Source organism: Callorhinus ursinus, unplaced genomic scaffold (genome assembly GCF_003265705.2).
Source record: "Callorhinus ursinus isolate GAN/ISIS: 27379988/994484 unplaced genomic scaffold, GSC_fseal_2.0 scaffold5, whole genome shotgun sequence".
Taxonomy (NCBI): Eukaryota; Metazoa; Chordata; class Mammalia; order Carnivora; family Otariidae; genus Callorhinus; species Callorhinus ursinus.
Window position 1 is genome coordinate 22,323,340 of NW_027397067.1, and position 25,079 is coordinate 22,348,418.

The 25,079-nt window shown below is 40.2% G+C and overlaps 2 protein-coding genes across 5 annotated transcripts in view; one reads left to right on the plus strand and one right to left on the minus strand.

The window, feature by feature from the left end:
• Nucleotides 1-17,019, minus strand: part of EYA1 (EYA transcriptional coactivator and phosphatase 1) — a 357,490-nt gene extending 340,471 nt beyond the window's left edge. For 2 of the 4 annotated variants that reach the window (XM_073892887.1, XM_073892886.1), the window contains exons 1-2: nucleotides 16,436-16,742; nucleotides 4,632-4,739 (exon numbers count right to left, since the gene is read on the minus strand). Coding sequence is in view for 3 of the 4 variants with exons in the window: in XM_073892886.1 (XP_073748987.1) it covers nucleotides 4,632-4,664 (33 nt within the window). In the remaining variant the exon portion in view is untranslated. Of the gene's footprint in view, nucleotides 1-4,631; nucleotides 4,740-15,853; nucleotides 16,024-16,435; nucleotides 16,743-16,803 lie in introns of those variants that run through there. The other 2 variants (XM_073892885.1, XM_073892884.1) reach the window with 2 other exon arrangements.
• LOC112823570 (uncharacterized) overlaps nucleotides 15,933-25,079 on the plus strand; it is a 47,623-nt gene continuing 38,476 nt past the window's right edge. Inside the window, exons 1-4 of the mRNA XM_073893465.1 lie at nucleotides 15,933-15,968; nucleotides 16,292-16,592; nucleotides 16,673-16,868; nucleotides 19,954-20,060. Of these exons, the coding sequence (XP_073749566.1) occupies nucleotides 15,933-15,968; nucleotides 16,292-16,592; nucleotides 16,673-16,868; nucleotides 19,954-20,060 (640 nt within the window). The remainder of the gene's footprint in view (nucleotides 15,969-16,291; nucleotides 16,593-16,672; nucleotides 16,869-19,953; nucleotides 20,061-25,079) is intronic.

A 25,079-nucleotide genomic window follows, 5' to 3' on the forward strand; every position in this document is an offset into this window, starting at 1 on the left:
AAATACAGTGATGTATTTTTTTAATTCCCTTTTTTCCCCAAAGAGCTAGCAGACGCTTTTCTTATCTTGACATGATTTCCTTCCAGAAATCCTCATACACTAAAGAAATTGAAAGACATAGCCATTGCTTGACTCTTTGATGTTTGTGTTTCAGAGGTGTTTACCTCAGAGAGGGCCAATCTTGGCTCTACTGAGAGACAGCGGAGCTGTGTGCTCCTCAAATGGGTCCTCCTCAAGAGGTGATAGAGGAGTGGCCAGAATTATGAAGGAAAGCCCCAGAAACCTCCTCTCCTCCTTTCTGTCCTCATGAGGCAAACTAAAGAGTGGACAAAACTTACAAAATCACATAAGCTACTTCTTTCTAGATGTGGAAAGCACACACACACAGAACATTCCAGAATAAGAAAGGTGGAACTTAAAATGTAACATTTTTTCCCAGTGCTATGTCTATCTAGGATCAAAATGAGAAGCTCCTGGACCTCTGCCCATAGTCTCCTGTCACATGATAGATTCATTTCCAAAGCACCTTGAGGGTCAAGAGGCTAAATTATAGGAATATTATCCTTTCTGAAGTTCAAATCATCATTTTCTCACAGGCCACTTCAGAACTTAGCTTCAAATCTCACATTGCCTGCCTGGCAGCACCAAGATTAAAAGCATTTCCACTTCACTGCCCGCTGAAGGCCTTGGGATTTCTTCTCAGCCTTTCACACACAGAGACCCTCTGGGCTCACAGCTGTCAAGGAGCTAAAAGGACACTGTGGCCCTCTCGTTAGCCTCCTGCCCAGTCCAGCTGTCCGGGCTTCAAGGAAGGAATGAAGAGGCTTCGCTGTCTCTTCTCCCACCAAGTCACATATCTTTTTATCTAGGGAGTAGAGAAAGAAACACTGAGACCTGAGAAAGAATCATTATTTACAAAGGCAGTAGAGATTCATAATATTATGTTGATGACTGCACATGGTGAGCATTACAGATGAGTTTTAAAAACTGGTGCTGTGAGCAAAACCTCTCAAGAAGCTTTTTCTTAAAAAAAAAAAACCATTTCTCTGGTGAGGGAACTAAAACTCCTACTCCTATCAGAAATATGCTTAGGGAAATAAGTATGAAGTCTTAATAGAAGACGCACAATCCAGAATGGACCATTAGCCAAGGTAATTCTGTGAGCAAAGGTCTATAGAAAAGAAAGTAAGAATTACAAAAATAAAGCTGAAAAGGACACTAGGCTAAATGGAGTTCTGTCTCCTCATGTGATAGATGCAGAAATTGAGGTTCCCAGAGAAATGCATAGAACATATTTAATATTGTATAAAAAGAATGTGCACCATGAAATACTACTTGGCAAAAAAAAAAAAATGACTGGTACATGCAACCACACTGACTACTCTCACAAGCCTAATGCTAAATGAAAGAAGGCAGAAACAAAAGTAAACATGCTGGAGGATTCAATGTATACGATCTTTTGGAACAGGCAAAACTGATCAAAGGTGAAAACCATTGGAAGGGTGGTTGACTTGGGTGGGGGATGGGTACTACGGAAGTATTGGGTGAGAAAGTTTTGGGTGAGAACTTCCTGGGGAGATGGAAATGTTCTAATTTGTTGTAGGATATGGATTATGTGGGTATTTTCATTTGTCAAAACCGTACAGTTATTTGTGCCTTTCAGTGTATGTAAATTTTATCTTAAAAAATAAAAGCTATAAAAGAATAGGCATCTCTCCGTGGTGGCATGGAAAGTGAATGAAAGATGAAATGAGAATGGCAGCATGTTGATAATGTTGACACGGGTACAGTGGGGGGTACAACGTGCTCTTGTGTTTGCTCTGAAGATTGTTGAAACTTACTCTACAAAAAACTTTGAAAGGTGACCATGCCGAGCAAGGGGAAGTTCAGTTCATGTTTGGAAGTGTGAGCTCTTCCCGGTACTGCTCCTGGTCTGCTTTTGATCCTTTTCCTTTCCTGAGGTACAAGACTGTTTTCAGCTATGTTCTAGGTCCTCTTCCCATCTTGAGTCTGTTCCGCACTGTAGGGAGCACTATGGAGTGCCTCATGTCAAGCAGGAGCCCATGTCAAGCTATGAGGCTAGCAGTTAAGGTATGCAGCTAGGAGATCTCGCCGGGACCAGCATCAGCTGACACCTCCCCCCATCACGCCCCCCCGCCCAAAGAACTGATAACAAGTAACCAGAGGAGGTCTGCAGGGGCCCAAGACCAATTCAAAAGGGGAGAATTTTTGTAGCAAACTGTCACACTCTTCGGACGTGACCCCTATATGTCTGACCGCTTAAAACAGGCAGCTGCCGCAGAAGGCTCTGCCCGTCCGATCTCTGAACAGAACTGAGATCCTTCGTTGCTTGAATATCCCAAGCACTGAGGGCCGAGAGCGGACCCGGACCGGACCGAGGCCTCGTCTCAACTGCGCGCCCACAGACTGACTTCGCGTTTGGTTCCTTCACTTCCTGCGCCCTCTGTTATCTTGTCTGTTGTATGGTTTGTCTTCTGTCCTGCTCCGGGGGCTGTGTAAGAAGCCAAGTTTAATCCCCTGGTGAAAGGTCACGGAGCTTGGAATCCTGAGCCCGCTTTAGAATTGTGATTAACGTGGCTTTATTTGAATAAAGTTGACATTGTGGAAAGGCACAGCTCGTGTGGGCGCCTGCGAAGCGTGCCCAGGACACCCACCTTCCCGAGGAAATGAGGGAACCTGAGAATGAGAGGAAGGGAGCCTGTAGGGGTGCCCACCCCAAGGTTCTGCACAGGGTCTCTGAAAAGACCCAAGCCATTGGCAAGGGCGGAGCCGGCAGGAGCCAAATCGCTAGGAATCGCTTCTCCAGTGCCACGCGGTTTGCCCTTGAGAAACATCCCACCTGGCTTGCGACCGCTGAGCTAGCCAGATAGCTTTCAAGAACACAACTGTTTCACTCTAACGTGGCAAAAAGGAAAAAAAACCTCAAAAAGATATGTAATGAGATTATCCCATAAACACAACTGTTATGATATGCAAAAAAACCCATTTTATTTATTTATTTTTTTAATTAGAGAGAGTGTGTGCATGGGCAGAGGGGGGAGGGGCAGAAGGAGAGAGACTCTCCACCCTGAGCTTGGAGCCCATGGCGGGGCTCATCTCAGGACCCCAAGATCATGACCTGAGCAGAAATCAAGAGTCTGACATTTAACCCAACTGAGCCACCCAGGCTCCTGCGCAAAAAAAAACATTTTTAATCATTATATTCTTTACCTATTTCTTTAAATGTTAGTCTCAGATCTTAATTTCTTAATTCTTAAATAGAATTTGCATAATTTAAAATATGAAAAGAAATATTATCAGCATTTATTTGCAAATACTGTTAAATTTCCTAGTGAGTCTCCAACACATCAATTTACATCAACCTAAAGAGAAAAGTTACATGAAAGAGGGCAATAAGTAGGAAGTTATTAGTGAGTTAAATTTTTCATTTATTTCATATGCACTACAAAAATATTTTTAACATAATAATAAAATCGAATACACCTGGCCCATTACAGGAATTTAAAAGAACAAACAAATTAAATGGATTAAGGGTCCGTTGCCTGTTTAGGCTAAAAGCTACCCCTTATGGAATGATACCTCACAAGATGACTGAGGAGATCCATAAAAATACACCCTGTAACTGCATACAGTGTGACTACAAAAATACTCTGATAGCACTTGACCCTTTGTTATTAAAATCTTTAACCATTAGCAGTTACTGCTTATTGTATAACACCAACAGGTCTTGTAAAACACACATTTACAGGAACCACAACCCCATTACTAAAGATCACACTTCAGGTTTGTAATAATACTACCGTGGACAGAGCTGAGCTATGAAACCACAGGTTTAAAAGCATCATATCTGAACAGAGAACCTAAAAGACAAAGTCACGTATGCTACCCCAAATATTGCCATGGGTATTTTCCATAACAACTTTAACTTACTGACGTGTGCTTTTTAAAAATTAATATCCATTGCCTCATTCAAGTTATAAATACCCCAAAAGTTATTTATAAGGTTATCTCTAGTTGGGAATATTTGTTAATGAGTCAAAGGAAGCTTGCTTTCTTCCTGATAAGAACCTGAGGAAAATTTCTGAATCCTTTCTCTTCTGCTCACAAGATAAACAAAAGAAATAAAGCCTAAGAACCTAAGGTTCTCCTTAACTTAAAACGCATTCAAGAGTTTATCAAACTGGCAAAGTAACACTAAATACACATTTGAAAGATGCACACACACACGTATTCATAAAACAAATACACACAAGGCAATCTAAAACTTAGACATTAATTTCAAGTTTTATGAGACAACTATATGTTTTCCCAGAGGCAAAGGAAAATGTAAGCCTTAAAACTACATTATTCATATTGGTGTAATTAAGTCATACTGAAGGTTGGCGTTTTTCTTCTAGAACTCTACTTTTGATAACCAATATCTCTAAGATAGATATAGATTAGGTTAAGCTGATTAAATAGTACACTACTTAATTCATAACTTCTAAAATCATTAAAAATTAGTACAGAGCTTTCAAGGAATTTCCAGACACTCAGGTTACAACAAAAATAGTAATTTCAATTTTAAAAGTAATAACTCTTTCCTTAGGATTGACATTCTGTTTACTTACAGACTGTCCATTTATCCCCCGGGGGTCTTCCATTGAAGACTTTTTCTTCTGAATTATATATGGGCTATTAGCTACACACTTCTTCAAACGGTCCCAACACCCCTGCACCTGTGAAGAATAGAGCATCAAGCAGCCGTATTAATTGTGTGGCATGAAATCAAGAACTGATCTTTGCATCTGCAGCTTTCCATTTGCTCGCATGTATACACAAGTCAAGAATGCTTACCTTCACTGAATGAAATCTTTAAAATAAATATTATGGGCTCACTGTTTAGCACAATTTACATGAGCCAAATGTGGCCAAATTATAGCTCAGTGTGTCTGCTGTCAGCAGCTGCAGCCTGAGAAAAAAAAAGAATGGAGAGGCCAGCTAGAGGGCTTTCTACACACATTATTTTTGAGCCAACAGTACAAGAGCTTTTTTTTTCTTTTTGAATTCAGTTTCTCTAAGCTATTTATCAATGTCAATTGTACCATAATGCAAAGAGGAAATAGTAACAAAGAGATATGATTGTAGTCTGAGTGAAGATAAAAGAGTGAATCTAGAGTTGAGTGTTTTACCCTCAGGGCAAGGATATTATTATACTATTTCTTAGCAAGTTTACATTAGGTCACAGTTTCACGGCTGATCAATTCTGAACCTTCAGAGACTCAACACCTTTGAGAAGAATGGGTTTTGGGGATGCTTCAAGATGTGGACAATAAATACAGTATGTTGAAATATATTCTGCAGTTACCTACCTTCAAAAAAAATAATAACATAGTCATCTGGTGCCCATTCTCATTTCCTAACTTTCTGAATTGATTTTCATGCTCATGCTCAAATGAGGAACCCAAAAGAGACTCTCAGGTTCTCTTACTTGGCCTTGGCAACTTAGACATCTTTCTACTTGCCTCACATCAATTCCAACACAGATATTTAAATATTATGGAATTTTAAGAAAAAAAAAAAACTGACATGATCTTAGTATCAACCAAGACAAAATTACAGAAGACTATGTAGTAGTCTTTTTTCTTTTTCTTTTCTTTTCTTTTCTTTTCTTTCTTTCTTTTTTTTTTTTTGTTTTTTTTTGAGAGTGCACACGGGGGGCAGGGGAGAGGGAGGAGGAGAGAATTTTAAGTAGGTTCCACACCCAGCACAGAGCTAACTCGGGGATCCATCTCACAACCCTGAGACCATGGCCAGAGCCAAAACCAAGAGTCGGATGCTTAACCAATGAGCTATCCAGGCTCCCTGAGTATGCAGTAGTCTAACTTCAGTATTACTTTTTGTAAAAGTACTCGAACCTCTGCATGTTAGCATGGTAGGAGAACTACTACACTAGAAGTCAAGAGATCTGAATTCAGGTTCTTACTCTGCCACAAACTAGTTGAATGATCTGAGGTAAATAATTTAATCCCTCTGAGCCTCAGTTTTACTATCTATGAAATGGGAGATTTCAATTGGATGATATCTTACAGGCTTATATTTTATAGGTATAAGTTAATGAATGAATGCATTTGCACACATAATCTTCAGGTAAAAGATCCCAAGCTTGGACGATTTGGGATGTAATTTTGAAATGCTGGAGTCATTCTCATTTATGTTTGTTTCACTCACAATTATCAATGCTGGAAAATACATGCCTTATCCACTGTCAACACAAAGGTGATGCTTCTTGTGCAACATAAGACTCATAAATTTTGAGTCCCCAAATTTTGAGAATACTTATGAGAACACAGTGCTTTTGTAATTTTCACCAGAAACCATTTTTTAATTTCAGGTTATGAGTAAATAAAAATCCTGTGGATGTATTTACGGTCTGCTAAACCAAGAAAACACAATATAGTACTCTATTTCAAATTGCTCAAAATTTCAGAACTGAATCTTAAAATCACCCCATCACTGCTTCTAGAGGATTCCTTGCATAATCAAGGAAGAGATATTATAGAAACTAGACTTTTTTCATTGCTTGAGTTCCTCTCTTGAGGCACATTAACTTTTCTAGGCGATAAGGCAACTTTTAAAAATTATAATAATAATCCTGCCTTACTTTGGTCAAACACTTTACAGTTTACAAAGTGTTTTCACGTGAATTGCCCACAGTGCACCTATATATGGCGAGACAAAGCCCGGTCTCATTCCTCACAGAAGGGAGCAGGCCCAAGACAAAGCCCCCTCTGATTTCCCCTAAACTCCCATCCTCTCCATACCTGTCCTGAGAACATGTTTCAATCAAAATCTGTATATTTGATATTCCAGGATTATTTCCCATGTGTTTCTTTGCCATATTTCCATATTGAACTTACTGAACAGTTTAAGGTATTAGGAATGGTCAAGTTACATGAGCATGAAAGGTATTTCATTTGTAATTTTATTTCTTCTGAAGATGAAACTCTTCTGTACCAAATGCTGTATTTGTTATTGTTTCCTGGGCTAAAAAATAAAAGACTGAGCTTATTGAGAAGTCAAAAGAGTCAGCATTCATCTACTTCAGATAGACGTCTCCACTGAGAAAGACTACCACTCAAAAATCAAAAAATCACAGAGAGCCATGGACTTTATTTACAAATCCTCCACTGCTTGCTAAATCAGCATAGTTGTTTCCAGATTTCTACATGTCAATCCAAACCGTGCAATAGATGCCATGACTGGGTCTACTGATATTTAGGAGCCTGGCTTTAGAAAACCCTTAATTCCTTTGCTGGACTTGATCTTTCATGGTTTATAAATAAGCCTGCCCCCATTATACCACTTACCTAATGGGACTGTAATTATTTCTCTACCTGTCTCCCCTACTAGACTGTAGCTCCATGAGGGCTAGGCTACTCTCTTGTTCAGGGCACATATGGCACTCATTAAATATTCAGAATGAATGAATGAGTGAATGAGTGTTATCGATGCATGGCAATTTTTTAATACATGTGAACTCTGAGTCAGAATTAGGTGGGCAGGTAAATGGTGGTGCTATCTCATTCAATCAACTTTAAAAAATATCCTTCAAATTTCCAGTCCTGAACATTTGTTTCAAGTACCTAAGAAACAGGCTCAAGGAAAAACAGGTTACTTGATTCATATCTATCTACCTACATACCTATTTACTTACTTATGGCACACATAGAGAGTAGCTATTCATAAAACTGTTTAGACCTACATATAAACACATATGGAGTACTCAGAGGTGAAATTCTCAGGGACTTCGTTTAAACCAAGGAGTGCTTCCTAGAAAAGAAGGAATAGAGGAATGTTCAAGGAGGCTCATCTAGATACAGAATGGTGAGGGCAGACGCACACTGATGGAAGGATCAGTGGGTTGAGATTTGCTTTAGGAGATTTGTGGAGCACCAGAGGCAGATGTCTTGATATCAGAGGTCTCCCTACAAGGACAGGGCACCATGGGTCTGGTGGCGGTTGGATACCCATTCACACAGCCACCCACAGCACTCACCTTGCCAAAGAGATGGGTGCATTTACCACAAAAGGCCAAATCCTTTACTTACCCGCTCCCGAGTCAACTATTACAGAATCCTCCGTAAGAGGGGTGCCCCCTGGAGTTACACACCATGGAAGGCCATTGCTCTGTAGCCACTGAAGTGTAAGGTTCCCTGATCAAAAGACAAGGGACTGAGAGACAACCTGGATTTCTGCTGGCCAATGTCATCATTCTGGAGTCAGTTATCTACTGTGAGGACAGAGGAAAAGCCTGGAAGCCTCTTTCTGAAATGTATTTCAACAACTCCTCAAGTAGGAAGAAAAGATCAACTGAGAAAATAGCGAGAAACAGCTGCACAGCTGGGCACATATTTAAATATGATTTGACTCTTCCTATTGGCTAGCTGCACCAGGCCACCTGAGCAAAATGCTCTCCCAGGGCAGACAGTGGTAATCAGCCCCTTCCAAGGCCACTGCAGCTTACAGAAGACAGGCACTCACAGTTCAGGGCAGTGTTGCACTTACAGGCCCAGCCCAGATGCTAGCCTAGGCATGTGGTCTTGAACAGAATCATGCAGGTGGTTCTGCTCAGCAAGAGGGAGAGTGGGAGGCATGCTGGGCAAGAAGGAAACAAGGAGTATTGGCCCCGTTTGGTCTTTTCAACATCTTGAGGGGACTATTCCTCCTTCGGTCCAACCCCCCGGAATGTCGATGAAACACCACTGAAAAGCTAACTTTGGTAGGTGGACTCACTGGACACGGGAGTAATGGGAGCCTTAGGAACTTCCTTTCGATTTGCCACTCTTGGGGGTGTAGGGTAGGAAGAAACTAAAATTAGTATACATGTACTAGCAAACAGACAATAGCAAATAAATGTTAGACATATACACTGATAGACTCATCAGAAAGTATCAAATTGAGACTCAATCTGACAAATATCACAATCATACAAAATTTCCTTTGGGGGCCCAGATGCATTATGAAATTGAGCCCCCAGTGATGACATTATAATTATACCAGTAGAGTTAAGTGATACTTGGAGGTGACATTTTGGCCCTATGGCAAATAACAAGCTTATTACCTTTTTTTAAAGATTTATTCATTTATTTATTTATTTATTTATTTATTTGACACAGAGAGAGAGACAGCTAGAGAGGGAACACAGCAGGGGGAGCGAGAGAGGGAGAAGCAGGCTCCTGGCTGAGCAGGGAGCCTGATGCGGGGCTCGATTCCAGGACCCTGGGATCACGACCCGAGCCTAAGGCAGATGCTTAATGACTGAGCCACCCAGGTGCCCCCAAGCTTATTACTTTTTTAAAACATGGAATAGTTCTAAATACAGCAACTTTAATGCATGTGAGGCGGAAAATCTATTCTGTGCATTCCTGCTATAATTTAAATTTCCCTGGGATGTCAATTTTTCCCCCATGTCTATGAACAGCCCTTGCTGCTGAAAATAAAAATACTCAATAGCTCTGAACCTAAAATTTCCTGGGTTCAGTAAAATCCATATTCAGTCTACATAGGTCCTTTCCATTCATTTCTATCCATCAGCAAAAGCTAGGTGGTTGATAAAATAAGCAATAGCACCTCATCTTACACGTAAATATCATCTTGTTTTACCTTAGTTCTGGATCATCACAAACTTCCTGGCCATTGTCAAAACAAAATATTGGGAGAAGTTAACTTGGCATAAGTATAAATTACAGAGGCATGAAACGGAGAAAAGGTCTAGTCAGGCAGGCTCATGGGACAAACCTTCTAGATTGAAAAAAAATAAGGTAGAGACTAATGTGATTGGGAAGAAAATAGTATTTTTAAAAATTTTATACATCATCTATATTTTAATTTTTCCTGCTGGTTTTGAAAAATGGGTTATATTTTAGATGACACATAAATCACCTCTAATGAACCAGAGACCCATCAGACACTGTTAATAACTTGTGGCTCCTTGGATGAAAGAATATTTTCATTACAACACACCATCACTTTAATCTTTGCTTTCTCACCAAGTGTTGAGTTTTCGAACATTCCTGAGAAGCAGAAGGAAACTGGTGGTTGAACATTGCTTTATAGAAAAGAAAAGGGCTATTCTGAACTATGTCCCCAGAAGACTACAACTACAGATTGAATAAACATATCAAATCAAGGGGTCTTTAAGAAAATTTACAAACAGAAGCCTGCAGTGAAATGAACCACTGGATGAATGTCCTCCAGGGACCTACGCAACTCACCATTCCATGGCTCCCAAAGCCACAAGATGCCGTGTGGCACTGCCACCTCATCTTTGCTTTGTTCACCTTCCTAAGAAATTTGGTTATAGCAAGGAAAACAGAGATTGGGCATACTCAGGTGAATGAGATTCAGAAACCAGATACTCAATCAGCTCTTAGAGTGTTAAGGAGCACATCCCAACCACTGAAACCATTAATGAAAAACCAAGTTCAGCTCGACATTGGTGAAAAGTCTTCTACAGCTGGAGATAAAGTTTCTATAGAAATAAATGTCTACAACAATTTGCTTTTATAGCCATTCCACTGATATACTGGTACTGCTATTTTAAAGTTTTAAGTATGAAGCCCAACTATTCATTATAGAATTTCTATATGAATATGACCAGAATTCTGCTTCCATCATATGCAATTTCCTCCTAACTTCAGATGAAGAATGGAAGGCAAGGGGACAATCAAATGAGCTGATGTGAATAAGGAAAATTAATGGCATGTGTTTATTCAATAACTAAAGTTCAATTCAAACTATGTTTTCAAGAGCAGTAGACCTACACAGTATTTTAATGCAGCACTTAGTATATGAACAATATTAAGAAAACTCTAAAGGAATACACCCATAATCCCATCAATCCAACTTACTTTTATAAAACTATAATCATAGTGAATCATCATGCTTCCATTTTTCTCGTTTCTCTTAACATTGTTCTGTAAGTATTTTATGGTCTATACTTACCATTTTTAATTTCCATGTACTTCATATTTCATCAGGGCAATATTCCCATAAAGTGGGACATTTAGGTTTTTTTCACACTTGCACTATAGCATATAACACTTCAAGATTTTCATTCATCAAGTTCTTTTCCCTTTTATTTTTTATTTATTTTTTATTTTTTTAAAGATTTTATTTATTTGAGAGAGAGAGAGAATGAGAGCGAGAGCCCATGAGAGGGGGGAGGGTCAGAGGGAGAAGCAACTCCCTGCTCAGCAGGAAGCTCAGTGTGGGACTCCATCCCGGGACTCCAGGATCATGACCTGAGCCAAAGGCAGTCGCTTAACCAACTGAGCCACCCAGGCTCCCCTTTTCCCTCTTTTAAAAGCTTTAAGGATAAATTCCAAACTGCAATTAGGGGATCAAAAGGTATGATAGTTGAAAGTAGTAATTCTTAGAAAGTGAGGTCAAATTCACTTATTCAGATCTCTCTTACATACAACATTGACCCTAGGAGAAGGATGAAACAGGAGAGTCATATCTTAAGAATATTCCAATGAAATTACTACCACAGAACCTGTGATCTTGACAGCATTCATGAATCTCCCTATATCAAAGGTTACCAAATTTTTTTGTTCATGGAAGAATATAAAATATAAAAGAATATAAAAACCGTGGCTGGACGTTTAAAAGCGTTAAATTGTTGATGTAGACCATCACCATGCTGATAAAAGTATGCGTGGTTATCACATATGGGTCACTTGCTCTTTCTTCCACTCAACATTGCTCTTTGAATAGAATCTGCTCTCATGGACTCAAGATGAAAAGTCAAACCTCATTCCAATAAATATGCGCTCTTTTATTGCCATTCTGATCACTTTCTCCTGTCTTTCAGCAAGGTGAATCACCATGCCACATGACTCCATTGGTTGAGTCTGACAGCCATTGTCATAAAATGCTTTATACTCAAGCACAGAAATAGTAAATGTTGCCCATTAATTATGATTGGTGGAACACCCATGAGGGATTTGAGGAACAGTGGTGTGTGGTAGCATATTGCTTGAGAACCAGCATATTGCTTGAGAACCACAGGCCTATAAATCTCATATGTAATGAACAAATGCAGGCATTCAAGAGAAAATAATCTAAAACATAGTCACAAATGAGAAATGTATCTAAAATTATACCAGGCTGGTATATTAATTTTGCTGCATCTACTGGTTGTAGGGTACTGTCAGTCCTCCACAGGTGTAGTTTATAATACAATGTATCATAGAAATAGTTTCTCAGCCTACAGAGACTGTAGTTTCAGTTTTAAAATAACAAGGTCTAGAATAACTGGTAGCAAACTACACTGGTACCATTCAGTGATTGTGTTTTCTACCATCGAATACCTCCTAAGATGTTAAAAATACACCACAAAACCTTGGGGCGCCTGGGTGGCTCGGTTGTTAAGCATCTGCCTTAGGCTCAGGTCATGATCCCAGGGTCCTGGGATCGAGCCCCATATCAAGCCCCATATCAAGTCCCATATCAAGCCCCATATCAAGCCCCATATCGGGCTCCCTCTCCGTGGGAAGCCTGTTTCTCCCTCCCCCCACTTCCCCTGCTTGTGTTCCCTCTCTCGCTGTCTCTCTTTCTGCCAAAGAAATAAATAAGATCTTTAAAAAAAAAAATGCACCACAAAAACTCACCCATAGGGATGAAAAGCAGGACAGGGGTTGCCTGGAACCAGAGTAGAGGATGGGGTGGAGAGTGGTTGATTGACTGTATAGGGGTATGCAGGAACTTTCTGGAGCACTAGAAGTGCTAGATCTTGATTGTAGTGGTGACATGGGTGAACATAATTATCAAAACTCACTGAACTATACACTAATAAAGTTGATTTTTTTTAATGTGCCACAATTCACATTTATTATTAGTTGTTAACCTCTTTTTTCCAGTACCATCAAGGAAGTAACATTTTGATAATATAATTGCCCTTGCCCCTCCAAATCAAACATGACATTAGTGCTGATCTTTGTCTAGCCATTTATCTACCAACACTACTCTCTAATAACCATATGGGTCCAACAATTAATAATGTTCATTTTTAGGTGTCAAAGTGAAAAGGGGCTTTAAAACATCTCCTTGGTTTAAGAGGTGAGGATTAAAAAGTATACAATGTTCTTTAATATTAAAGTTCAATTGGCATGTCAATAATTGATAGATCCTGAAGGTTTTAATTTTTGAAGACAAATTAGAATGTGGAATGGTGGTCAGGTTTTCAGTAATACCCTGAGTCAGAATCATAAAGTACTTGGTCTGTGATTAACCTACAAAAAAGTTCAGCTATTAAAATTAAAAAGCAGGTTTATTCCTTTTTTTTTTTTAAGATTTTATTTATTTATTTGACAGAGAGAGACACAGCAAGAGAGGGAACACAAGCAGAGGGAGTGTGAGAGGGAGAAGCAGGCTTCCCTCTGAGCAGACAGCCCGATGCGGGACTCGATCCCAGGACCCTGGGATCATGACCTGAGCCAAAGGCAGATGCTTAATGACTGAGCCACCCAGGTGCCCCGAAAAAGCAGGTTTATTTCTAAAAAATAAATGGAAAGATTTATTTCTCAGACTCTTATGCCATTTATGCTAAAATTTGAAGGCAATTTTAGCCATGGATATAGGCATAGACTTCAATATCCAGGTCATTAGGTAATATATTTAGTACAGGGGATCCAAGTTCATCATTAGACCTTAGAAATAATGCATATTACATGTGCCAGTTTAGGAGAAACTAGAGAATAAACACCTCCCTGCTCTGCTCCACACTACTACTCCTTTACCCTTGACAATCACAGCTAAAGTTTAGCAAAGCAATTTCCTCATTTCCTGGATGCTGACTCTTACTTTTACTTGCTTCTTGACCAGAGTAAGGACTGCTTGATGGAATAAGATTGCAGGACTGCAGTTTCAGAAGCCAAAACACCGAAAACAAAGACAGTAATGGAGAAAGCATTAAGTTCTCAGAAAAGAGGCACTGACTCAGGGCTTCATGAATTTCACTCTTTCCTTAAAATCAAAGGATAACTTACAGCAACACTAGAAGAGTTTCAGAAATCTGCCTCCCCACAATTCCATGAGCAAACAATTAATGGGTGACATACGTACACGGATATAGGTGGTATGAGATGGTGTGATGGGGCCACAGAAGGATGTTGTGGAATCTAAATTCCCACCTAGAATGGGAGTCCCCGAAAACAACCTTTACAGATAGCCAGCCTGCTGCTGCAGGAACACTTCTGGGGACAGAGATTTCACCAGCATGGCAAGTCTTTTGGTTCACAGCTGGAAGGTTTAATTTTTAGGAGGTTTTCCCTTAGACTGAGCTGAAATAGACCCATCAAAACCCCTTCTCTAGCATCAGCTTTTCCCCTGCACAAATATACTTCAATACCCTCCTATCATTCTTGAAACATTTAAGATTAATAATATTCCCTGAGGGCTCTCCTTTCTAGGCCCAAAATGTCTTTTTAAAAATGAGTTACTTAACTTACTGATTTCCCTCCACAGGACATGTCTGTCGGCCAGTGGGCTCTGGATCCCAACACCACTGGCATTGACTGAGCTTAAGGACACTCAAACTCTTCGGCAAATGACCTATTTTCAAGTCACAATCCTTCTATATTTGAGGAACTGACTCATCCTTGTGAAATTCTCATTTCGTTAGTTTCTGCCTGTCAATCAAGCTCACTCAGATTCTCTTTGACTCAGGATTCTGCAAATTAACCTTTCTGAGTCTGTTTCTTCATCTATACAATGACATTAATATCATTCAATAGGATAGAGAGATTTTTGCATCCTACACTAGTACATGTTCAGTAAATTTATGTTGATCCGATGATAAGCATTTTTGTAAAGGATGAAAGATCATAAAACCATAATCCAATATGCTTAATTGTCTCTAGGTTTTACATCCAAAAATTATGATGTAAGTCAACTGCTTAATCGGACACTTAGAAGCTGCCTTTCAGGTTACTAAGATAACAGTAAAACAGTATTGTTATTGTAGTGTTCCCTCTCTACCCTCTTTGATTACCTTTTGTGAACACTTTTGACTTTTTTTTAAGGGGAAATAATCCCACTAATAGATTTTTTTCATAGTTCTTATTTTGTAATTTATCTTAATTAGCACAGTCCTCTGCCTGCTCTCCAAGGCCTTTACATGTTCCAAATTGTGAAACTTGTTAGACTGCGCTCTTCCCCAAAGCAGGGAACAAGTCTGATTTAGTCTGATTTGGTCTAAGTCTTTCCCAGTCTGACCCCAGCTACCTTCCCTTCGCATCTCTCCAGCATCCCAGGTCCCTCTACTCACCTCAGCTACTCCTGGCTACTTCTAGATGCCCCTGATGCCAACAAATCTCTGCCCAGAGGACGCACCTTTCACCCGGTCTCCTACATAGCTTTCAAGGCTCATCCAGTCTTTTCCTCCAGGAAGCCTTGTGCACCTATGATTTCCCCCTAATCGTCACAGTAGGTCACAATTGTCCACCACACTGCTCCTTCAGGGCAGAAACCATTTTTATCCATGTAACAAGACGCTTGGTACATGGCCCCCTTTCCCATCGTGGGCGGAATGAACAGCTCAGAGCTTGAGACACAGGACACTTGGGGTCTCTGCACAGGATGGGAGAATGCCTTCCTTGTTCTACATGGACATCCGGCTTCTACATTATTCTTCCACTTCTCATTCATAGCTGGCATCCTGTTTGCTGAGTAGATACTTGCTACCGATGTTTTGGAATATATAATTAATTCACACTTCTTTACAGGCTTGAATCCTCCTCCCACCCAATTCTTTTCAAGAGGTTTTGAGTTTTATGAGATGACTTACCGAGCTAGTATTCATCAGCGTGGCCACCAGAACAAAAATGTTGGGTGGGTCTTAACAAAGAAAACGATAAAAATTGTTTATGCATTATTCCCACCTCACCCTAACTTCACCAAAGGTAAAGCAGAGATCCTGTTTATTTTTTCCTTGCCCTCTTAATTATTCCTAGACATATTAATGTGTCACCGTCATTGGCCTCTCCAATTCATCTGCTACTACTATTAACTGCCCTCCTTGATTTGGAGCAACCAACTCACTTTCGGCCAAAGTGAGGAACTCCGGGGGCTAGAAAGCGCTAAATATAAATATCTGCTTGCCCCGACTGCTCCCCAAATGTTTCCCATTACTGGCGCTTCGAGAGCAAGCACACGTCCAAGACAGCAATCACAACATCAAATAGGGCCAAGATGACCCCCTAGCGTCCCCCTCCGTCCCAATCAGTCACCACCTCCCGGAAGGAAAACAAACCGGCCCCAGACACATCCCTCCACGTGCAGCGAGCGCCCTAAGGCTGCCAGGCAAAGGGGCGACGCGCGTCCCCATTATTGCGCGCGCCGCCGCGCCCTTCCAGGTGCCCTCGCGTACCTGGCGGCGGTGTCCGCGCCTCGGAGACCGCCGGCCGGCTGGGGCGCGGGAGGTGCGCGCGCTCGCGCGGGGGTCGGGGCCCCCCGGCGGCTGCGCCCCCTCCGCCGCTCCCCGGGCGCCGATCGCCGCCCTCCCGCCCCGAGTGGGGCCGCGGGCGGTAGCGGCCCCGGGCTCCCGGCCGCTGCCTGGGAGCCAAAGGGTCAGATTTAGTTTCACAACAAAGTCTCTTCGTCACAGCAACCCGACTGGAGGCCAAAGCGGCCGGGCAGCCGGGGCAGGGGCCGGAGCGCCGCCGGCGTGGCCGAAGGTGGGAAGAGAGCGCGCGGGGGCAGGGTGGCCGGAGACAGGGTCCCGGCGGCTGGACTTACTCGTGTCACAACTGCGGCGACGAGGGGCTGAGGAACCGGTTCTTCCAAAAACAAACCGAAAATGGGTAACGGAGAGGCCAGGGCAGCGCTAAGAGGGGGTCCTGTCTCTGTGTTAAGGGCAAAAACTGCTCTGGCTTCCAGAAATTGGAGCCAGTGGTGGCTTTTTTCTTTCTTTCCTTCTTAAGTGCGCCTGTGCCTCCGGGTTGAGGGGCGCCCTTTGCGCGGCTCTGAGTGCGCAGCGACAGCAGGGCCGGCGCTGGCGAGGGGAACCCTCTTCTCAGCACCCCCGGTCTTCCCAGTACCCCCTTCCCGGCCCCCGGCCCCCTCTCTGGGCCCCGACGCCCCTCCGCACCCGAGCTGGAGCGTGGGCCTGCTGCCCATGCCCCGCGGGGTGTCTAGGACTCCTCAGCCCTTCAGTGTTTAAACTGAGGGAGAGGGTGGTGGGGGTTGGTCTGTCAACATGGGGGAGTTAGGTGTGCTTGAGGTGGACCTGGAAGGGGAGGACAGGCGGAGTGACATGGTACTTCCCCCCCCCCCCGTTGGGGTGGGGAGGATTTAAAGGAATAAGCAGTCAGACTGAAACTTATTAAGACATCTGGGATTCAAATAATTTTATAAGTGGTCTTAAAGGTATGTAGTCTAACTTAAGGAAACTGAGACTAAGAGTAGTAAGTGGATTACCCCAAATCGTTCAGCCTCAACTGAATGTCCCATCTGGCTCAGTATCCTTTCTATTAAATTTTTTGCCTTTCTTTGCATCAAGGAACCCTTTGGGAGGGTAGGGGGAAGTTTCTGTAACCTCAAAATCCCTCTCTATCTGTGCGTTAATGGGGGCTAGAGCCAACCTGGATTCAACCTGTGAAGTATTTAGGCATTGGCTGAAGCATCCATCACAGGCCTGTAACCTGAGATACTCCTTCTTTGGGAACTTCCGCTTACTTGATTAGGGAATCCAATCACAAGCCGGGAAAGATATGCAAATACTTTGGTGATTTGCTCTTATAAGGACTCATGCTTTTCAGTGAGCATTAAAATGTTTGCAGTTCTCCCTCCCTCTCAAATAAAATGCCTTCCCCTTCCTCACTCAATTATTCACATCAAATGAGATCATGTAGGCAAAAGGCCCTCGGAAAGTATAAAGCATGGCATGAATACAAATATAATTGTGCATACTCTTTCAAACTCATCTAGATTCACATGCTTTATTGTTGTTTATATCAGTCAAGTATCTGTTGACTTGTACTAAATACCATGAAGTCAGAGTCAGAATCCTTCACCTTCGAAGACCCTAGGTTATAGATTCTGAGATAAGACCAACACACAGGAAATAAATAGAAATACACACAAAGACTGATTTTTGGTCCCAAACTGTTAAATATTTATATGTATGCAGACCCTGTAACTTTCCAAAATAGACGGTATATATCAGGTGAGAAGACTTCTTGTAGAAGTCAGTGCACTGATAAATTATGTTAACCTAATAACACCCAAATATCTTGTCCTAATAGAAATATTAACCAAATCAGCCAGTTGATGAGGATGCCTTTGCCTTTTTGAATTCATTGCTTATCCTTTCTACCCATTATGAATACAAATTTTTTTTATAATATAAAAAAGCAAATCCAGAGTCTTTTAGAGCTTAGGTCATCAAAAGTTTTATTTAAGGAAGAAGCAACAATAACTCCAAACTACCAAATATATGTGTCTACTATGAAATCACCAAAAGCAATGAAAGTTTCTTTTGTCAAAGACCACAGGCATGGTATTTATTTGAAAATCATATTTAAAAAGTCAATCTTTATAATTTAGAAGTAACATATAATCTAAAATTTTTATGTATTAATAGTCTTTTGATCCCTGATCCTAAAATTTCCTTAAATATATATATAGAACAGCTCCCAGCCCAAATATCCTACCATTTTATTTTGTTTAACTTCTCAAAACCTAGATTCATATGGTCCTTGGATAAAAACAGATCTAAACTTTGAACCAGTTTCTGAATTTGAAGGTGTAGAGAATTATTTCATTATTGCTCTTTAGGAAATGCCACGTGTTTAAAATACTGGCAGTACTAGATTCAGAAGATAAAGTCATATTCAGAATTTTCTATTAAGGAAAATTGTTATTTGGGCAAAGTACACTTATTTTTGCACAGTATACAAATTCTTCATATTCTCCAAAACGGGAGTAACAGGAGCCAATTTATTGAGTATAATGTATTCCAGACACTTGCTGGAATAAACAATGCTCTTGAGCCCCTCAGATGCACAGCCAATAGGGAGCTGTTGACTACTTGAGGTTTTTACACATCTCTCCGCCAGATCAGAAATCCAAATCCCAAATCAATCACAGGCACAGTGTGGATTTATAGTCCTGCTAGGGCATAGGGTCACAATCTGCAAATGCATTATACCACCTAAGATAGGTTTATTTCTAACATGAAATATACTTATTTTTTTCATTTGACACGACTGCAAGTCTGGATAAAATTTTTAATAAAAATTTAAATGTCCTTTGTAAAAACCAAGCCAAAACCCAATAAAACATACATTCATAATTATCCACTTGAGAATATATATGTTTATATTCATCTATTGGTGTATTTATAGATATATGTATCTGTTGAATTTCCATGTAACTAGTAAATGCCATAAGGAATCAATTATGTATCTGTTGGTTTATATTGGACTGAGAACATTCAACTGTTTACATGTCATAAAATACTAATCTTAACTGCTATCCCAACCTACCTTAATTACAATAAAGAAATGACAGGGTTTTTTTTGCACATGAGAGTACAAAAATTGCTTAAGTGTAGAGTTGTACTCTAGCTTTATGGCATGAATACAGAACACATGTGACAGAAATGTATATTTAAACCCAGGTCCTATTCAAACTTTCAAATACAGATCCACAGAAGGCAGAGGGCAAAACTCAACAGAAGTTTCATAGTTCATTGAGCATTTATATTCTGTATATAATGACAGGTTATGTGTGTTATGAACAATCCTTATTCAAAGGAAATTTTGCGCTTCTCTCTCTCTCACACACACACACAAACACTTTAAGAATCCTTTTATTATTTAGTTTGGCAATGTAATTTCATATAGAAAAACTTGTCAACGCACCTAATGGGAGTTTTCCTTAAAGGAGGATGAAGATCCAGCCCACTAGCTTAGATCGAGATTTGCTTCAGAGCATCAGTGGGAGAAGACCAGACCATATGGGAACAGCCAAGAGTCAAGCCAACTCTTCAGGTGTGAGTTAGAAATTTTCTTATGTGCAGGAATCATTTAAAGAAACTTTTACTAGATCAATAATTTTTTCCCCTAGTACTGGTCTTTTTTCACTTAGCTAAATCACTTAGTACTGTTAGCATCATGTTAACTCCTTCAGTATATCTGGCCATATATCTGGCCAAAGAGCATGAATGGAAGGCACTAGAATAATAATACCAAGAAAAATTGTGCACAAGACTGATCCCTATGCTCTAGGGCCTTTATATTATGAAAAGTATGTGTGAGTTTTAGTCTACTGAAATATCCTGTGATCTGAAAGTTAATTTCTATGCCTATTGCTCCCCTAAAAAAGGGTCTGAGGCAAACCAGGGAGAAGTTGACTCACTAGACAGGAACTTGTTACGTGAGCCATAAATTTTGACTTTTACATCCAATTTCTTGTTACATTAGGACTGATTTTCTAATCCATTTACTGTTGACTAACATTAGCAAATACATTTCCCCCTATCAAGACTTCCAGAGAACATCATCAAAGTCTTTTTTTTTTTTTTTTGGTCGATAGTAGGACAAATCTTTTTTTTAATTTTTTTAAAATTTTATTAACATATAATGTATTATTTGTTTCAGGGGTACAGGTCTGTGATTCATCAGTCTTACACAATTCACAGCGCTCACAACACATACCCTCCCCTATGTCCATCACCCAGCCACTCCAGCCCTCCCAACCCCCTCCACTTTAAGGTGACTTTTAAAAGAAAGGGTAGTATAATGCCTTTACCTCACCATCTTTTTATTTTTTAGATTTTATTTATTCATTTGAGAGAAAGAGAGAGCACAAACAGGGGGAGAGGCAGAGGGAGAGGGAGAAGCAGGCTCCCTGCTGAGCTGGGAGCCCCCAACGACCAACGACGTGGTACTGGATCCCAGGACCTGTAGATTATGACCTGAGCCGAACATACCAGGCATTTTGGAGGTATCTAATGAGAGGATGCTTTATGCACTTATAGCTTAGGAAACCAAGTGTGGGGTACAACACAAGGGTTCTGGGTCAGCTTTCTGCTAAAGCAAAGACTTAAGGTTAATTTTCAAAGTGATGTTTTACCCATATCCTATGTCTCATGAATAATTACTATGGTAAACTTTATTTAAAAAAATAATACCTGTTGTGTTGATCTTTTCCTTTTAGGTGAACCTTCCAAAGTTTTTGAGATTCAGTCTTTCTGCATATTTAATCTAATTTGTCTGATTTTTCTGTTCTTTTTATCATTTTTCTCCCTTGGCACATATATACTTTTCATTCTCAGCTACTGTTATAGTTGGAGCTTCCAATTTGCTTTTATCCAGATCATTCTACTTAACATATCCATTTGTGAGCTGCCTTTACTTTTATAAAGAGATGATATCTAACAAGTGCTGTGGGGGAATATGATTCCTTGATGTGGCAGTCACTTGTTCCTGTCCCCGCTCCAAAGGCAATGGCTTGATTGTTCTTTTTACATTTCTGTAATATCATATGACAAACAAGCATCAGATTTATTCTTCTTTCTCACAACTAGGCAATTTTTTAAAACAACACCTTTTTCCCCGAGAATAAAATTGCAGGTGCACTAAAAAAATACCCAACATAATTGCTCTTCCAGCATAGTTTAAAACAGAACTGCATGCTCCATAAGTAAACTAATGGCCAACAGAACGGAAATATTTGGGAGTTTGACTCATGAAGAGTATGAAGTTGGACTTCAAATCTATGACTTTTAGATTATATTTCCCCAGACATACTACTTGTGCTTATCTAGGCTAAATCTCATTTGCTACTTCCTGACCATGTTTTTGGCAGATAGCTGATAGTACTTTTGTTGACTTTTGGTTTATAATTGTAAATTACTATTAACATTTTCTTAAAATTGATTCCATTTTGTGAGTTCTGTCATCACGCAAAAATAAAACTAAACAGGTAGAAAGCCCAGGATAAGAAAGCATGGAATCATTGAATAGATGGAACATGAAGGGTTTATCCTATAAAAGCATAGATTGTGGACTGAGGCCACTTAGATGAAACAATCAGCTCTCTATTGAGCAACAGTAAGCCTGGAGAACAGTACCAGAGGTAGCCGTAAAGATAATTTTCAAACTGCCTTGCCTTGCATGCTGAACCAAGTACCATCTAAGTGCCAAAATTAGTGCCAAAGGAGTAGTGGAAAGGAGAAAGCAAACAATCCACTGTTTGTTTGATAAGCATAAAATATTTATGGTGAGGAAAATTATGTTTCCAACATTGTAATTGTCTTTATTTCTTAACATGTAACAAGAGGCACTGAAGAGCTGTTCTTGGTAATGAAAACCTAATGTGTCCTTGAATATTAGACATTCAGAGAGCTGAATTGCTGATTGGGGTTGACTTCTTCTGTTTCTGTTTTTGTTTTTGTCTGTTTTTTTTTTCTTTGTTTTGCTTTATTCTTTGCCTGGATGTGTTTTCTCTCCTAACACCAGACATTTTGTTTGCTTCCTTTGTTTTGCTAGAGTATTCCATTTTATCAAACAAATGTTTGATAGTTTAAGCTATCCTTGAAGGAATAAAACTTAAAATTGCCTTATACATCATATAAACCAGTACTTTTACATGACATAAATCTATATATTAACTGAATCATAGCCCCAAACCAGTATGTTCATGGTGAGTATGAAGGGGGGGGAACCCCAACAGATAAATTTTATCATTCACTTTTCAGAATGCACAGCATGCTGACAGCTAATGGCCATTTTACTCTGAAATCCTTGTCCCTGGATTTCATTTTTTAATTTGCTTGTAGATCCTGAAATAAATGCCTAGCTCAATAATTTGCCTAAATCTAACATGATATGGATATTTCCTTTCAGATCATAGAATTTATTTATATATGCAAAAGGAAAACTCAAATCATGTCACAATCAGCTAAGGAAACTACAGGATTAGCTGGGGCAAAATGTTTGTTGGAGGGAAAAGGGGGTTATTCTTCAGTGTATGTGTATAACATGATCCCTGTGGTGACTTCAGCGCGACCACTTGTAGCAATTTCTAATCTTTGAAGTTATGTAAAATTTTTTTAGCAGTCTCAAGTCATTAATTCAATAGGTTTGGGTGTCGTTCCAGCAATACGGGAATTCTTAGGCACAGTCAGTTACAATGACATCGATGAAGGCTAAACACACCATGCATTTACCTGCACTCCTTGCGGATGGAATTGGTTGTCAGTGAGACTAGGCGCCGGGGGGTGTGAAAGTATGTAGAAAATTAAACGTGAGCTAGAAATGCTGATCAAACCGTTTGCCTCGGAAAGAGGTGTTTGCCGTTCAAGAAATATTGCGAATGTGGCTGCAAGGCTCAAACATGGATGACTCATTTGATGTGAAAATTGAGCTAGGAAGCTTGAGAAGAGAGAGAGACAGACAGACACAGACCGAGAGAGACAGTCTGGGGTCCCGCGCACGGGGGGCTGTGGCAACGTGGGAGGAATCGCCTGACCACAGACCATGAAACGACGTGAGCCGGATTCGGATAGTTAAGCAAAATTCACCTCGGGCAGGAGGTTTTTCTTTGTCGATTTCGTCTTCAGTCTACGGAAGTCTAGCTTCTTTCGTAAGCCTCGTCTTTTTCCTCAAGCCTAGGACGCCCGCACATTTTGATGCTCTCGGAAAAGCCCCGGACACTCCGGGTTGCTGGTACTGTGTGCAGGCGCATCCGGTCTCTCTGCCTGGTGGCTCTGCAATTTGATTTCAGGCCTTTTTTACCCCCTCGGCATTATTATTATTATTATTATTACTACTTGGGGGGGTACTATATAAGAAATTCGAGAACAGACTGTGGGATGCAGAATCGCACACGTGGTCCTGCAAATGGGATAGGAGGGTGGGGGAGGTGGGGAAGACAGAAGTGAAACTAGAAATTATGGTACAGCTTTAGAATCCGAGAATCTCCCTTATTCTTTTGCAATATATATTGTTTTTGGTTCTTCACAGCTGCACATATCCAATAAAAGTGGAAGAGGGAAGATAATGGCCTGAATAGTGACGTGTCTACGGACATAAATGTACAAGCAGCTCGCCAGCGGGGATTTTTGCGGAAGAACCTCAAAGAGGGATGCCGTTCCCCGGGCTGTTTCTAAATAGATGTAGATTATTTCCCCAAAGATTATGAACAGTTCTTTTGTCCAAATCCAAGATGCGATAATGCATAGGCTTCCTAAAACGGGACTTTCAAATTTCATTTATTTAGAGATGTTTGAAGCCTTCAAGAATTAGAGAAGTAAAGATGAAAAGACATCTTTTTATGATGTTTTGGGTAGCTAAACAGGTAGGCAGATATGCGAAAATGCGATTTACTTCTGGAAGCTGTTTTTGCTTCAGAATGTACCTTCTATTTGCTAAAAGTTTGTATTATCGTAAATAAAATCAAAAGACACACTGTCAATGTGGATGCATCATCTGACAGGTAAAATCGAACACAAATTTTCTTTGGAAAGGGATGATAAATCAGAGTGCTACCACTGATAGTCAAGTCACGATTTAAGAAAAAATATTCCTTCGGTAAGAATGTTCAGTTTTGTTTTTCTTTTCTAACATGTCTTGAGTTAAACAAAACATCTTAACAAGATTGTAACGAAAACTCTTCATGATGTAAACATCCAAAGAAAGAAATTCTAGATTGATTATCTTCTGGGACCGCAAAGATTTTATTACTAGATATCACTGAAGTAGTGGAACCAGAGGCCGAAAGCCTTAGGACTCTAACTGGGTGGTGAGGAGATTTTAGAGGACTATCTCCCAATTTAAAAGAAGAAAAAAAAAAACTTCATAAAATGTAAATGCAATAAGTCGACCGGAATTTTATTTTTCCAAGATTAAAACATGCATTTAGTCGGCTTGGAAGGCCCATTGCCAATTCATGAATCTATCGGAATAAAACACAAGAGCAAGTGCCAAATACCTGTGGTTTATGTAAACTACATAAAATCACGGGGTTTTTACATTTAGATGTATAATAGACGGATATAAAACGAT